Source organism: Phyllopteryx taeniolatus, chromosome 20 (genome assembly GCF_024500385.1).
Source record: "Phyllopteryx taeniolatus isolate TA_2022b chromosome 20, UOR_Ptae_1.2, whole genome shotgun sequence".
Classification (NCBI taxonomy): Eukaryota; Metazoa; Chordata; class Actinopteri; order Syngnathiformes; family Syngnathidae; genus Phyllopteryx; species Phyllopteryx taeniolatus.
Genome location: NC_084521.1, coordinates 890,021 through 905,958, shown reverse-complemented (window position 1 = coordinate 905,958; position 15,938 = coordinate 890,021). Strand labels below are relative to the sequence as shown.

The window sequence follows — 15,938 nt, the reverse complement described above, 5'->3', positions numbered from 1 at the left end:
TATGGTGAGTATTTTCGAATCATCTGAGCAGCAGCAGCAGTGTCCTATAAAAACACGTTTTGAGTATTTATTCCAAAGCTTTGATATCAAGTGTGCTCGTTGTCCTCACTAGTAAAACAATTCAGTGCACAAGTCGTGCTTTTTTTCACTACTAGTACAACCCTTAATGCTCTAAAATGAGCATTTGTGTTCATTTAAGAGCAAACGGCTTAAACAGTAGTTCTCCAACTTTTTACACCAAGTACAACCTGAAACAAATACTGAGCTCTCCAAGTACATTTCATAATCAAAATAATCATTTCATGCTAGTACAATAGGAGGCATCACAAACGTTATTCCTAAAAAGTATACAGCGCCAAAACATTAAGACTCCAAAAAATATGGACTGTTTCCATTTTAACTATTTATTTATTTATTTATTTTCTGCAAATAGATGTTCTTAATGGCAATATTTGTATTTGGAAGTTATGCTGTTTAAAAAAAAAACATTTAAACATATACTGATTAATAGCCAAATTTGATTGTAGTCTCCCCACGTTTTTTTTTTTTTTTTAGCTGAACTGTTCAGAATCAGAATCATCTTCATTTGCCAAGTATGTCCAAAACACACAAGGAATTTGTCTCCGGTAGTTGGAGCCGCTCTAGTACAACAGACAGTCAATTTACAGAACACTTTGGAGACAGAGACATTGACAAAAAACAATTGTGCAAAAAGATGCAGAGTCCTCTAGCACTTAGAGCAGTTTGAATGACTAATATTGCAATAGACCGGTGCAATGACCATTGTGCAAGGGGCGCTGAGACTTCAAGGAGTGTATGCGGTTTAAAGTGACGAGTAGTGCGATAATCTGGGACAATGTTGGTTGTGCAAATGTTACAGATACTCCTCAAACAGTGTGCAATGGAGCAGATGCTACTCTGGCATGAGTGGCCAGTATATGCAAATAGTGCAGCATGTTTTTACATTACAAACAACAACTTACATAATGAAAATGTATCCCATATAAAAGTTCAATAAAATAGTTTTAGTATGAATACCTGCACATGTAATGACCTTGAAAAGTGAAATACGACTGAACTGTACTTAGGCAGTTATTTTTTTGCATACCACTAGAGGGCGTCCGTGTACCACTAGCTGGGTGGCAGCGTCACTACAAATTGTCCCCGTTACCTTTCTGCTGTTTTTTTTTTTTTTTTTTTTTGCTGTCATGACCACGACTCACATTCCAAATCGTGCTTTGTCTCGGTGCAAGCCCACCCACACAAATACGCCCCCTCCCGTCATGTGAACCCATTCCGTCACGTCTCATCACCTCGGCATCATCAGCCATGATGGCGGAGGGGGCGGGGTGCGGGGGGCTTATAATGGCCAGAGGGGACAGGTGCATGCTGGTCCTCCCGGCGAGACGGGAGGAGGGGCTTAGATGGAAAGCCCGAAACGCACGAGGAGAGCAGGCGGCGTATTTTGGAGGTGACGCGGAGGAGGACGAGAGGCCGCCGAGTGCTCTTGATGGCGAAAAGCTTCCACTTTGGGCTTGCGTGACCCAAATGAGGCGAAAAGGAAAGTGGGCATCAATTCGCTCCAACTGATCCCAGAGCAGCTGGGAATCCATTTTGTCATTGCAGGTGCCCAGACACACAAATCCAACCTCCTCCTCCTCCTCCTCCTCATCATCATCCTGACCTTGACAAAAAGAGCGTCGGCACACGCTGTTTTGGTCGTAAACGGGAGCCATTTTACAGCAAAGATTTGAAGGCTTAGAATTACATGCACAGCCCGGAAAAATAATTCTTCATCGTTGTCGTGGCTTTTCACAACCAAGATCGACTAAAGAGACTGCTTATCTAAAAAAATTCAATTCTAAAAGTTCAATTGTTTTCGAAAATAATTGTAATTTTTATCATGAATGGAATAATAGAATAAAACAAAACGTTGTTAACGGCATGTTGAAATGGTTTATTTTACCAAGATTTTTCAGTTATTTATAGTGATACAATAGATAGATAGCTAGATCAAATCTGCCTTCATTAAGGGCTGAAATTTTGAGGTTTTGGACAATTTTAAGTTAAACAAGGTCTCTAAACCGCTAATCTTAATCGATTATCAAACTAGTTGTTGATTCAATTGGCAATTGATTCATCGCTTAATTGTTGCATCTCTAAACCTATTTGCAGATTTAAGTTTGAAACATATCCCATTACACCTGCTTATTCCTGTGTTTATTGTTGTTGTTGTTTTTTTCCACTAGCTTATTTTTGCTAACATAAGCAAAACGGCATAGAGGGGCTAACATAAATTAGCATTCAATTTTTCAGTACTGAATGTGGAGATGGGATTCTGCTGCTGCCCAGTACAGTTTTCCAGTCCTTGACTGTTTGCACCATTACCTCTTTTTTAAAATAGATATACTGTATGGAATGTATTTGCTTAGCATATCTTTCCCTACGCCGATGGATTGGTTTTAGCATGCTAAACAATTTAAATCAAAACGTCAGGCGCCCTCGGAAGAAAAAGTCCGGACACCCCTGTTGTCTTGCGGAGAATGAAATCACGACGCTGAAATAATCCTCATGAATCAGATTTATCAGGTCGATTCGAACACAGGAGAGGCGTCGCCGCCAGCTAGCGATGCTAATCTGCCAGCGCAGTCGCTCGCCGCCGTCGACAAGTCCGGAGGTGGCGCTTTCTGCTCTCCGTCTGGCTCTCGCTGATAACAACTTATCATAGGAGAGGGGGCTGCTGGGTAATCGCCACACGCTGAAAATCAAAATGAGAGCGAGCGGGTTCGGGGCGGGGGGGTTGTAATGTATTCTGGGGGATCCGGCAAGCGAGAACGTTGATAAAAGTGTCCGAGGTGCGGCCTGGAGGCACCGGATGCTAAATACGCAAGCGTTTACTGAAACGTGAGGCCAAGGCGCAGCGGCGGGGTCGAAACCGAACCCACACCGGCTTGTTTTTTGTACTGTAAGATGTTTTACTGCACAGGTGTCAAACTCAAGGCCCGTGGGCCACGTCTGGCCAGTTACATCATTTTGTGGCCTACCAAACTCGTTTGCCCAATAACTTGATAGGGGCGGGAGGGTTTAATTGTTTAATAGTTAAAGTGCACTAGAATCCAACGCCCTACCTCAGCAAATGTGATATTGATATGCGATGCTGGTATAAAAATACTTTACTGTAAAAGACAATATTTTTCATTGGAACAGCAATTTCTGTTGCTACTGTAACAATACAGCACTTTTAAAGGTTGTCCCTTGTTGGAGCTAATGAATTAGCATCATGCTAATCTCACCTTCCACTTTTTGTCGTCATTTGTGCTAAGTGGCAATCGGCAGCTTGCGCGACGGGACCTCGTAACTTATATTAGCCTAATGATCTTTTGATCCTTCCTTTTGAGGCTCAGGATGGGGTCCATCCCACAGCTCGGGGGAGGGGGGGGGTCACGGCCCACCGCGCGCACACAATAGCCAGCCAGACGTGGACGCCGGTCTTGCACGCCGCCGTAATAACCTCCCTTCCTCATCATCGGCAGCCACATGGAAAAAGGTGGCGACGCCCCGTTTCTGTCAGGAGCCGAGATGTGATGCGTTTTTGTCTGTTTTTTGTAGGCTGCGTTTGAGCGACGGCGGGAGATGAAAAACGGGACGGCCCGTATTGATCGGAGCGTTTGCACAAAGAGCAAGAGGCGAGCCATACTTTTATCAATCAGTCAATCAAGCTTCACCACGATTGCAGGCTGACTCTTTGTCTTTTGTGCTCAAGCAGACTTTTTTTGTTGTTGTCTTTTTTGCTCTTTTGACCAAGCTATGTCGTGCTATACATGGCACATATCCCAAACTAGATTCATTGAAGAAAATAATCATCTTTTGTTAAAAAAAATCATTCTTTGCAGCCCTAATTAAAGTTAACAAGACACTCGATGATGTTGTTAATGAACAATTATTGAATCTATGAATAGAATATATTCAAACTATCAAAAAAGAAAGCCGTCAAGCTTTATTTACATTTCTTTATAAGTAGGATTTATGGGTGTGCTCCTCAGCCAAATTGGGACTGTACGCAAAACATTATTTGTTCTTCACTATTTTCCCTTTATTTCAAGTTATCCACAATTCGTTGATCGTAAGGAAATGCACGAGCCGTCATGTACTAATGTATCTGTGCTGAACTTTACACATTGAAACGATTTCACAGCGTCTGTCTGAGGGCAACTGTAACTCTGATGCGACCTGCCATGAAAATAAGTTGGCCCCCTCTTCTGTCGCATTAAAATAATCATAATAATTCTAAAAATATGTCGAATGAGTCATAGAGGATGATCTGCGCGTATGTAGGTTACCTGTGGGGAAATTAAGCTTATTAGCGGCTTATGCGAGGCGTCACACTTTTTCTTTTTTTTTAAATAGCTGGGAGGCATCTCATCCAATATTTTGTACCTGCCATGATGAGATTTTCATTGCAAGCTGAATGTTCCTTACAGATTTTTCACATTTTTCCTTTCATTTAGAACGGAGCAGAAACAAACGAGCAGTGAACAGTCAAGTTAGTTTCGTCCTTTCTTCAGAGCGCTCACGTCGAAGTTCAATTGTTACTTCTGTGTGTGTAAAGTAGCTGTTGGTTGAACCTTTATAATTACCGTGACATTTATGCTAGTTTCCGTGATGCTGTCTTTTGGGATTCCCATTTTATGTTAGCGTTACGCTAGCTGACTTTTGTTCCTCCAAATTCCATGATTTGGTTGAACATTTTGAGGTTTAAATATATAATTTTTTTATTTTGTTTGTTCTTTTGTTGTATGTGTTAGTTTTGCAGCAAACGTTAACTGGGTGTGTCAAATCAGCATCTTGAAGCAAGCGCGCTTTGCCTCTAATTTGGAAAACTGCGAATGAGACTATTTGCTTCTTAAAATTATGTTATACCCTGCAGGTGCCCAGGAGTACTTTGGAAAATGTGTTTTCATAAGTTTATGTTTAAAGCATGTGGCAGGGATAAAACAACATCTAAAAAAAATGGCGGTCTCTGTATATTGTGGATTTTGACGTATCGCGGGTGAGTTAATAAACGGGGTTCCACTCCAATCCAAATGACAACGGATGCAGTTCAGTAAGTGGTACGCTTCGCAACTTTTGACAATTGGGTAGCGGATGTTGAGATATTTCCAGCAGAGCCCAAAAGTGACTGGCTGAACGATGAATGAGCAAAACGAGCGTGACGTGGCGTCTCCAGCAGGGAGGGAAATTAGCATAATGTGGCAGGAGCGTGTCAGCTTTCACAACAGGGGATATCGGAAGCCCACAGCAACCATTTACGATACCGACATAAACGTGCAGCAATGGAAAGACTTTTAGCAAACGCATGCTGCCGTTTATTGTTGTTGTGCTCCGGGACAGGCCGCGACGGGGGTCCGGTCCGCGCCCGGCCCAATTACGCGGCCGTTAGGACCACGCCGGGATCATCTGCGAAGCGACGGAGCAGGAAATGAGCCGGCTGCCCGCAGGATACGCCTGGCCGGGCCTCGCTGTCGCCGCTGACAAAGATACAACACGGAATCGACTGATGTGATATCACTACCAGCCACTTTTCAAGAAGTTCAAAACAAGAGAGATAGCCTTTGAACACTTACTGTAGGCATCATATTTTTCAAACTTAATAACACATTCAGAGTACCTTATTTAGAAACTGAGGATGAACATGATAAAATAAATCTAGTGTTAAGTGAACTCCCATTTATCGTCATGGGAAAAGTGTTCCAGAAGCACCCGCAAGAGAGAGACGTATTAAAAATGATGCTAATAAAAATGGATAGTTTTACCCTTTCAACAAACTTTAAACACATTTCAACTTATTGAAACACACTTTTGAAATATTGTTAGCATCTGTTCTCATTCTCTGGCTGCTATGAGATGGCAGACTATCGTATAACATCACTTTAAGGAAATGAAAAGAAGACTCGTGCTTGCTGAGTTCAACAAATTTGAGGCAATGTGTGCTTGCGCTAAGCTGTTTATTTGTCTCACCCAGTTGAAGTGTAAAGTAAACACCCACTATATCGCAGTTCACACTTCGCGGTCCTGCTATTTCGCCTTTTTTTATTTTTATTGCGCAATACACCCCTCCCATTCTGTTTAAATGTGTGTGTATTGTTTTAAAAGTGTGTTTGCAGACCCTAAAACAATTTCAACTAAAAAAAAAATAAAAAATCATATTTCTAGACCATGGATATTCACCTATCGCAGGGGTGTCTGAAACATAACCCCCCATGATGGAGGATTACTGTACTTAAAAACACATATTTAAAACAAAATAGAATTAAACATTGTATATTTACAAGACAAACGTGTTCAACCAAATCATATAGCAATAGTTTCGTCCAACAAAAGTCAACTATTTTAATGCTAACATATAATGGGAAACGTCATCGAGGGGCTAATGGACAAAAGCAAAGATGTCAAACAAACGCTACTCAACAAACGGGGGAACCACACACACACACACAAACAGAGCATAGAACAAAACATTTTCTCTGCTATGTGGAGATTGAACTGGAGATTAGTTGGGGACCTTCTCTGCCTCTTCTTCTTGCTATTATTTACATTGCATGTCTTCCAATAGAGCTCAGTGCTGCCAGGCATGTTGTGGTGGAACGTGGTACTACACCAAAGGCGTACAACTCTAAATTTGGATTTGCCGAACGATCGCTTGAAAATCTGCGGGGATTCACTGTAATCGAGTCTTGTGAATAAGGAGGAAAGTCTGTGTGTACATGCGTGTGTTTGTGTGCGTGTTTGTGTGTGTGTGCGTGCGTGCGCGCATGTGTGTGTGTGAGAGACTTGTGGCTGTGTAACAGGAGCATTCTGGATGAGGTCACGGCCCGCTGCGCCGCCGCCCACAAACATGGCCGTCTGTGGAGCGGACGAACTTTCAAATGAGGCTACGAACGCCACTTAACCCTCTTTGATGTGGAAAACGGAGCAGAGGGTGCAACGTCCTGCATGAAATGTCATCAATCCAAAATCTGCAAACAGTAAGTATGGTTTTTCTTCTGGTTGCTTTGTCACGCACAGCTTTTTTCTGCATTGTGTCGCAAGTGTGTGTGTGTTGTGTTTACTTAAGTGCATTGTGTGTTTGGGTGCATGTGCACAAATCACTGCTGCTTTGTGGTCCATGTGTTTCTTGCCTCTCTACAGCTCTTGCCACCAGCCCCAAAAGGTTAGTAAATGTGTGTGTGTGTGTGTATATATATATATATATAAATAAATAAATATATATATATATATATAAATGTAAAATGTTTGGTGCTGCTTCCACTTACCAGACACTTTATTAGGTACAGCAGCACAATCTAATGAGAGCCACTACAAGAGCGGTCTCTGTTTTGATTGACACATTGAGCAATATGTTTATAATTGTGCTTGTAGGTTTCAGTGGTGTGCAATTGTGTGGTGTACGCGTACATCATAGGGGAGCTATTCGTAATATTGGCGCACATCGCTGAAAACTACAACCACATTAGCAAACCTGAAAGCTGCGACTAATGATCTCACTAAGAACTTGATTTTTTAAAGGCCACATTTGATTTTGAAATCAGACAGATCATTGGTACATGAGTTAAAAAAAAAAAAGACATTTGAATTTGAAAAAGTTTAAATGTGTATGTAAAATGTATTAAAAATAAAATATTAATGCTAATTTTTCTCAACTAAAAAAAAAACAACTCCAGTGAAAACAAAGTGCTGTAATGCAAATCAAACGTCAAACATTAAATGTTGCTATTTAATCAGAATTAATTAACCAATTCATTTAATTAACAATGTTAAATGTAAAACTATTGCAACATGTAGTATTTTGATTACAATAAACCAACTAACGAAATATTTAATGACAGATAAATACAAAATAAATTTAAAAATGTTTTAATTACCACATACTACATTCATGCACTTAATCACTTTCCCCCACCCTTGCGGCCGAACAATTTATTTAAAATGATTTTGTATAACCCTCTTTTTCGGAATGATTAGATTGTGCTGATAGAATTGATTGGCCTTTGACTGTGCAATGGATCCTTGTTTTGCATCGACGGGAGAAAACATACGAAAGCACGTCGCTGTCATTTAGTCGTGAAAATGAGAAGCTTGTCGAAGCTTTCCCTCTCGTGGGTCACATGCACGGCCTGCGATGTTGCATAATTGAAGACGTGAGTGAAACGTGCTGCACGTATTGTCGACGACGACCTGGAGGAATGGCGACCTTTAGCTCAGCCAGGAGGGTTTTTTTTGGGTTTTTTAAATTCATGGCAATCAATCATGATGGTGGGAAGAAGATAAGATTGTTATTATTATGTACAGTGAATATGTTCCAACCCCACCTGAGATTAGTGGGGGGGGAATAATGTAAACTTATTAAAACACTGGGAGGCTAACATATAACATCAGTTTGAGGGAATGTGCGCTAGCTAAAATGCTAACACATAATGGGAAACGCTACAGACGGCTAACAGGAATTAGCGTAAATGTTACGGTAATTATAATGCTTCACTCAACTGCTACTTTAACACCATCAAAGCAGCGACACATACAAACAGAGCACACAACAATACTCATTTTCTGTCCACTCTGTGGTAACCAGCACTATTACTGCAACTTTGTTGACTAGGACAAGCCAAGATTGTGTTGATGTATTTTTTAAAAATGTTTTCTTATTTTTTTTGGGGGGTTGGAACGGATTAATGGCATTTCAATGGGAAAAATTGACTAATACAAGTCATGAGAAATTGCTCTCATAAATAGAAATAGCTCGGTTCAATAAAGGTTGGGAAACACAGTCCTAAAAAAAACAAAAGTGCTTCAGTACTGAAAAGCCTTTTTGTGTTTAACAAGGCGTAAATATGTGCCAGTGTGAGCCTGGCTAACCAGCTTTCCTTTGAGAATGAATGGCCGTCTATATGGGGAAAGGCTCATGCCGCAACACTGGCTAATTCCCGCTAATCCCAGCTAGCGCGGCTCCGACCGACCAACGGGGAGAGCTGCTTTCCAACTGCGGCCTCGCCGTCAGATTAGCTCGCTGACTCGCTCCCGCGACGCCGCCGGGACAGGAACGGACTCGCTCTATGTCCAAATGGTCCCGTTTCCAGAACCATGTAAGTTGTGCTGTTCGGACTCGTTATCGCATAGTTGCTGTTCAACTGCCAGGATTGAATGCGGATTTGGTTTTAATTTTGCTCTCACAGTTGAGATAAAGTCACAAAATTGAGTCACTTTTCTATTTCAGTCCGACCAGGGAGCCTAATGATTGTTAATGAGCCTTTGAAGACTCACAAGTTAGAATTCTGTTTTTGAACGGGCCCCCGCAGATATGAAAATGAATGAAAATTGCATTTACGCATTCCAGACCACAAAAAACACCAATGGAAATTTGTTGGTGCTTTGTAATAGCAAAATTAGCACTTTGCAGTATTGTACTTGTATACAGGAATGACATGAAGAACTTTTTGTTGTGGGCAGCAAGTTTGCCACTAGTTATACTTGATAGGTAGGTATACGAGTAAATAATTGTTTGTAGATGTCTTCAGGCCTGGACTCCCATCAAATGTGTAACATTTTAAGAAGACATAACCAGCTGCAGTCAACTTAAAACAGCTTTTTTTGTCATGGCGAACGTTGACATTTCATCTTCAAAATCTTGAGAAAGTTTGAAGTCAATCGGATCAAATCTCTGGAAGGAGTTTGTTCAAATATGACCTCTATAAAAGAGGGAAAATGGGGCCAAATTTGAAAGTCAGTTCAAAACGGTGGACTTCCTGTTGGGTTTGGGTCTGGCTCAAAGAGGCTTTTTTGTAGGTCTTGAGGCTGTCATACAGTATCTGCCTCCCAATTTTGTGAACCGTACACACAAAAGCGTGTGACCAGGAAGCGCCACCCGTCAACACCACGGCATCCGCAAAGCACGGCAAGTAAACTACAGAATGTCGTACGCGACCTTATCGCGTACTTTGACGCCATACTTCACCTCATAAGTCGCCGAGACCTCATTAGCGTCCAGTCTTGGCGTAGATGCCGATGTACTCGCATTTGCTGTCGTTGTCGTGCTGACTGACGGGGAAACAAGCGTGGAAACGTGTCACCCCGAAGCGCCTAATTTGACCCCCGACTGTGCAGCTGGCTGGGGATTATCCTCGATTTACAGCTGATGTGCTTCCAGGTTAATTCCCCAAACACACACGCATGAGAACAAGCCTTTTCCAAAGACAACATTCGTGATACAGGGATACCTTGACATACAAGTGCGGCAACGTATTAGCTTTTCGCCTTAACAGCTGTCACTTGACAACTTTTTTTGCCTTGTTGCGAGCCAAAATGCGAGTTACTAGCAAGCTTCGGATACGCCGCCGCTCGAGTGAAGTGGGAAAAAAAAAATGGAGCAATTAAGATGCTGTAATGCCCTCGCATGTGGGCAAGGAGAGCCACAATTGTCGTTTGAAAATGAAAACACTGACAAGGAGCATGCAGGAGCAGACACTAACACGATACTAAGTGCGTGGTAAACAGCCAACAAGATGGAGTCCGAGCTCCTGAGGTCACTCGCTAGGCCACGCCCCTTAAAGGCACACCTCAACACACAAATGTACTGCAGTGTGTGTCTGACTTGGTTTAAACTTTGACTAAAACCTTTACTTTCTCATTTATACTTTACAATGCAGCGGAATTTTTCTTCATGAAAGCGTAACCAAAAAAAATAATTTGTTTTTTTGCTTTTTTACAGATTAATGGCGTTTCAATGAAAAACATGTAAAATCCCCAAAAGATGTTTTTTTTAGGGGTGTGGAACAGATGATTTCAATGGTGAAAATTGGTTGGATATAAAGTACAAGTAAATGAAGTTATGAAGGAATTCAACTTGTAAATGAAGGTAGCAGTGTGCATGCGTTGGGTTGATGTGTGAAATCTGTATGCACCACAGTGTTGTCTTGTATCCAAAATTCCAACCTCCGAACGTTTGCCGTTTTTCTCGACACGTCGTCCGTCCGTCCGCAGATCATCTCTCCTCAAAATGTTTCCACAATCCGGGAGGTCGATCGTCTTCGACAACTTTCCGGACCCCGGCGACACTTGGGAGATCGTGGAGACCATCGGCAAGGGGACCTACGGCAAAGTGTACAAGGTGCTCAGCAAGGTGGACGGCAGCAAAGCGGCCGTGAAGGTTTTGGATCCAATTCATGTGAGACTTGTCACGTCTGCCCTTCACAACTAATAGTCTATGTTTCGTCTTTTTGTTTTGTCTTTTTCTTTTTGACTCCTGGTGTTGTTTTGCAGGATATCGACGAGGAGATCGAGGCCGAGTACAACATCCTCAAGGCTCTTTCCGACCACGCCAACGTTGTCAAGTTCTACGGAATGTTCTACAAGAAGGACGCGAAATGTGGAGATCAGCTGTGGCTAGTGTTGGAGGTGACAAACACTCTTTCGTTGTCGCAATAAATGTCAACAAGGCTTTCCATATTCTCAGTGGCCACAGTTGTCCCATGTCCTTACCTCTTAAAATACCTACCTTTGTTAATGTACTGTTAAATCATACTCATACTTTATAGCACACCACATAAGATTGTTTTCCCCAAAAAAATGCTACACAGCTGAGAAAAAATATTTTCATCGTAAAATGTCACTCCTGGACATATTTTTATTCTAAAAATGTCTGCTCGAAGAAAATCCACTCTGCAGGCAATTATGTAATGCAGAGCTACAAATAACTCAAGTGGCCACTAAAAATCTCCCTCAAACACTGAAGGCACACAGCATTAAATTTGGACTTGACTGTATACTGTAAAAATCCATAAAATAATAAAAGGCTTAAAAATATGTGCTATGGGGAGGGAGCGAACGCTGAAGTGCAATCCAGCAGACGTTGACCGTATATTTTTAGCACCGAAGGCTCCTTTTCCAAGTTGCCTCCGAGCCAGTTAGCGCCAACTGCAGCTAGCATGCGTGGAAAAACGTGCGATCTGAGCACCGGCGACGGGCCTCCGCCGCTTCGGGCCGCGTTTGCCGGGCGGCGTGCAAACGACGAAAGCGTGCCGATTCAAAGTCGGATTGTTCTTCGCGTCGCGTCTGGCCAACTTTGTGCAGCGCCGCTTAATTCTGGCTGCGGATTACGAAACGCTAAGCCAGGCGGGAGGTGAAGGTGGGGGTCGGGGTGGGAGAGTTTACCTGTCGGCCACCTGGGGGCTTTGTTTGCCAGCCAGTTGGCGTTGTGGCGGTTTTTCCAGGGGAGGGGCAGTTCCCCATTTCTGTCTACAAAAATCGATTAGCGTAGACGTACATCTGCTGGCTCCCTTTTCGCTGCTTCGGGTTCAACGTGGCGCATCGGCGGGTTCATTTATCTGTTTTACTGATGAATTCAAATGTATTTGCCAGAAATGTATTTTTTTTAAACAATGCAATAGTTTGCAAAAAGCACTCTGTTTGTCAACTTTGAGATTTGGCCGCAATATTTAGCCACTTTCACGAACGCTTTAGTGATTCATTAAAAAAAACAAAAAAAACATCACTAGCAATTTGATGGCACGAGGGGAATCGTTTGCATCGGAGACGTTCGTCTTCGACAGCAGACGTGGACCAGCCAAGCCGCGCACTGTGACACTTTAATGTTAGCCGCTAAATATTTGGATCGTTAAAAGGATCGTGTTTGCACACGTTTTCAGCACTTATTTGCACATTATCTGTAAAGAAAAAGATGTTTCTTTTTATCATTTCTGTGGAAGTTGATGCAAGCTAATGGGACAAAAAAAATCACAGAAGGGGAAAAAAGAACAAAAGCAAAACTTTTTTGAATAATAATACATGTCAGTCATTTGCTTTTTCTATAAGCGAAGGGAGGGTGATTGATTAAAATCAGAAATTAGATTTTTGAGGGGGGGAAATATTTTTTTAGTTTAAGGCTATATCGCCAGCCCTCATACGTCGACTGCTGCTATTGGCGGACTGTAGGGACTGAGCCTGACCGCCAGTAATGAAAATCTGCAAACAGTTGACGCTCCCTTATAATTGCCATGAAAACAAAAAAAAATAATTCCAAAAACAATGCGAACCAGCAGTGCATTGGGTACAAAAATTTGTTTTTTTAAAATGCGAACGATCAGGTGTTTCCGTGAATAACCGAATTAAATTCCCCTCCCAGAAATCAGCCAATAGTTGACTTTGCAAATGCCAAACGACTCATACGAGCGGAAGTCTCGAAAGATTTGCTCACTCTTTGACTGGCCGTTATTGATGTATTGTATTTGGTTCTGCTTTATATCGATGATTCTCAAAGTGTGGCACTCCCTCTAGAGGTACGCTAGAAAGGTCGCTGAATTGCAGTTCACTTGTGTTTAACTTTTGACTTTCATAAAATGTGCATTTAATCTTTAAGAACTGTGTTTTAAAAACATTTTAGGTTCAATTTGTATTGAGCGTTAATGTGCAATATATTTTGAATTGAATGTTTGTTCCGGCTTTTTAATTTTATTTTTATGCACAGTGTTAATGTTGATCCTTTCTACAGTGACCTGTCATGGAGGTCAAGCTCGGAGCGCAAATGTGTTCGCAGGCACGCACGCGGTGGATGCTGCTTTTATTTGTCTATTCGCATTCTTCTTGTAAGCGCGTGTGTCATTGCGGTGACAAATCAACCTGCAGACATCTGCTCCACATAATTGATGAAGTTACGTTTACATGAGTCACATGACTTGCGTTTCAATGAAAATGTCTTCATCGCTGTTTTGGCTGCACTCTCCACCAAGGAAATTAAATACTCCAAATTCAGAAAAATGTCATTTAAATACAATAAGTGTTGACCTGTAAAAGTCATTCTTCGTTTAATAATTCCACTACAGTGGACCCCCACATATTTGTGGCATATTTCGGCATTTGCTAATTCACCTAAAGTGTGTATATATATATATATATATATATATGTATATATATATATATATATATATTTATTTATTTATTTTTAAACAGATTTTTGGGGGCTCGCCCATTATTCGTAGAAAACGGTGCATATTTAAGTTATGTTCATTTTGACAATTCCTTTTTTTTTTGGGGGGGGGGGGGGACAAAACACTGCCTACAGTATGCAAGAGTTTGATTGCTGTGGGATCATCGTTTGTGGTATATTTATGGTTACAACTAGGATTTTTTTTTAACCTCGATTTTGGGGTAGAAATCCTTTACAGTATTTCCAAAATTCCCCATAAAACATCAAAATTAAAAAATCCTTTGTAAGATTAGTTGTTTTAATTGATCAGATGTTCCAGTTACAGTAAGTTTGGGTACTAACTTAAAAATACATTTTAATCAAGCTTTGGCGGCCTCTTTGGACGCTAAATCCAGTTAGCAAACTTCCATCCATCCATTTTCTGAGCCGCTTCTCCTCACTAGGGTCGCGGGCGTGCTGGAGCCTATCCCAGCTGTCATCGGGCAGGAGGTGGGGTACACCCTGAACTGGTTGCCAGCCAATCGCAGGGCACATAGAAACAAAGAAACCATTCGCACTCACAGTCATGCCTACGGGCAATTTAAGAGTCTCAAATTAATGCATGTTTTTGGGATGTGGGAGGAAACCGGAGTGCCCAGAGAAAACCCACGCAGGCACGGGGAGAACATACAAACTCCACACAGGCGGGGCCGGGGATTGAACCCCGGTCCTCAGAACTGTGAGGCTGACGCTCTAACCAGTCCGTCACCGTGCCGCCCAGTTAGCAAAATTTCCCTACTAAAAAAAATATCCCAAGCGCCGTGTCATTTTGACAGACCGTAATCATTCTGTCGCCTGCCTTTTTTAAATTTTTTTTTTTTACTGTGAGTTTGCAAAGCTTTCCTGCTTCATTTGCATATTTCCTTCCCAAACTTTCCCTAAATCTGCCGGTTTAATCCTGCGGCCGAAGTGGCTGCCAGTCGAGCGTGAGTGTTTGGCGGCAGGCTTGAGTGGGCACGCTTGGAGGAGGAAGCGACCATGGGCTCGCTCTCCATGGATATTGTCCCCTGCCTCTTTTTATAGATTTTCTTTCCCCCCGAAACAGCAATTTTCCCCCCTTGAGCTCAGCCCGGAGCGGCCTGCTCGTTAACAACAAGCTGCATCCGCCACTTTTTTTTCCCTCATTCATGAATCGGAAAGAGAGGAGCGCACTTTCATGTGTCCTGCATGTGCACTCCAATTTAGCAGGCGGGCAGCTGCAAAGTGCTTCAAAGAAAGCGGCCACGGGTCCCCACTTTTAGTCCGTAATCAGAACTAAAAAGCAAATGATTAACATGCGCGTATGGAGGGATGGCGTACAAAGGAGGCAAATGTTCCAGCCGGGCTTTGAAAAGGTGCATCTCTTTCCTCAAAATGCCAGAAGTCACATTACATTGAAACTCCTACCCGGCTGCATTGCATTTTTAAAAGCAGAATGTTCTCCAGGTTGAAAATGTGCACAATCAGAGAGCAAAAAACCCAAAGGAAGGAAAAAAGAATCAAGGGACGCCTTACAAAGGAGGCAAATGTTGCAGCCGAGCTTTGAAAAGGTGCGTTTCCTTCTCCAAAAATGCCAAAAGTCACATTACATTGAAACTTTCTTTTTGCCGGACTGCGTTGAATTTCAAAGCAAAATATGTTGCAGACTGGAAATTAGAACACTCAAAGAGCAAAACGTTTTGCCATGAGGAAAGTGAAGGGCAAAAGAACAATAAAAACAAAGGACCGCTTACGAAGGAAGCGAATGATCCGACTTCCTTGCCTTGAAAATGCCAAAAATCACTTCAAATTAAAACCTCCATCCATTCTCTACCCCTCATCCGGGTCGGGTCGCGGGGGCAGTAGCTTCAGCAGGGACGCCCAGACTTCCCTCTCCCCAGCCACTTCATCCAGCTCTTCCGGGGGGATCCCGAGGCGTTCCCAGACCAGCCGAAGGATGTAGTCT

General features: G+C 42.3%; 1 protein-coding gene across 16 annotated transcripts in view; it reads left to right on the top strand.

The window, feature by feature from the left end:
* The first annotated feature begins 3,451 nt into the window (after nucleotides 1–3,451).
* The window catches only part of myo3a (myosin IIIA), a 56,129-nt gene continuing 43,642 nt past the window's right edge, over nucleotides 3,452–15,938 (top strand). For 4 of the 16 annotated variants that reach the window (XM_061757709.1, XM_061757700.1, XM_061757706.1 and 1 more), the window contains exons 1-3: nucleotides 4,862–7,025; nucleotides 11,035–11,218; nucleotides 11,314–11,448. In XM_061757709.1, the coding sequence (XP_061613693.1) occupies nucleotides 6,994–7,025; nucleotides 11,035–11,218; nucleotides 11,314–11,448 (351 nt within the window). In that variant the 5' untranslated portion in view covers nucleotides 4,862–6,993. Of the gene's footprint in view, nucleotides 7,026–7,188; nucleotides 7,211–8,715; nucleotides 9,141–10,762; nucleotides 10,910–11,034; nucleotides 11,219–11,313; nucleotides 11,449–15,938 lie in introns of those variants that run through there. The other 12 variants (XM_061757707.1, XM_061757708.1, XM_061757701.1 and 9 more) reach the window with 10 other exon arrangements.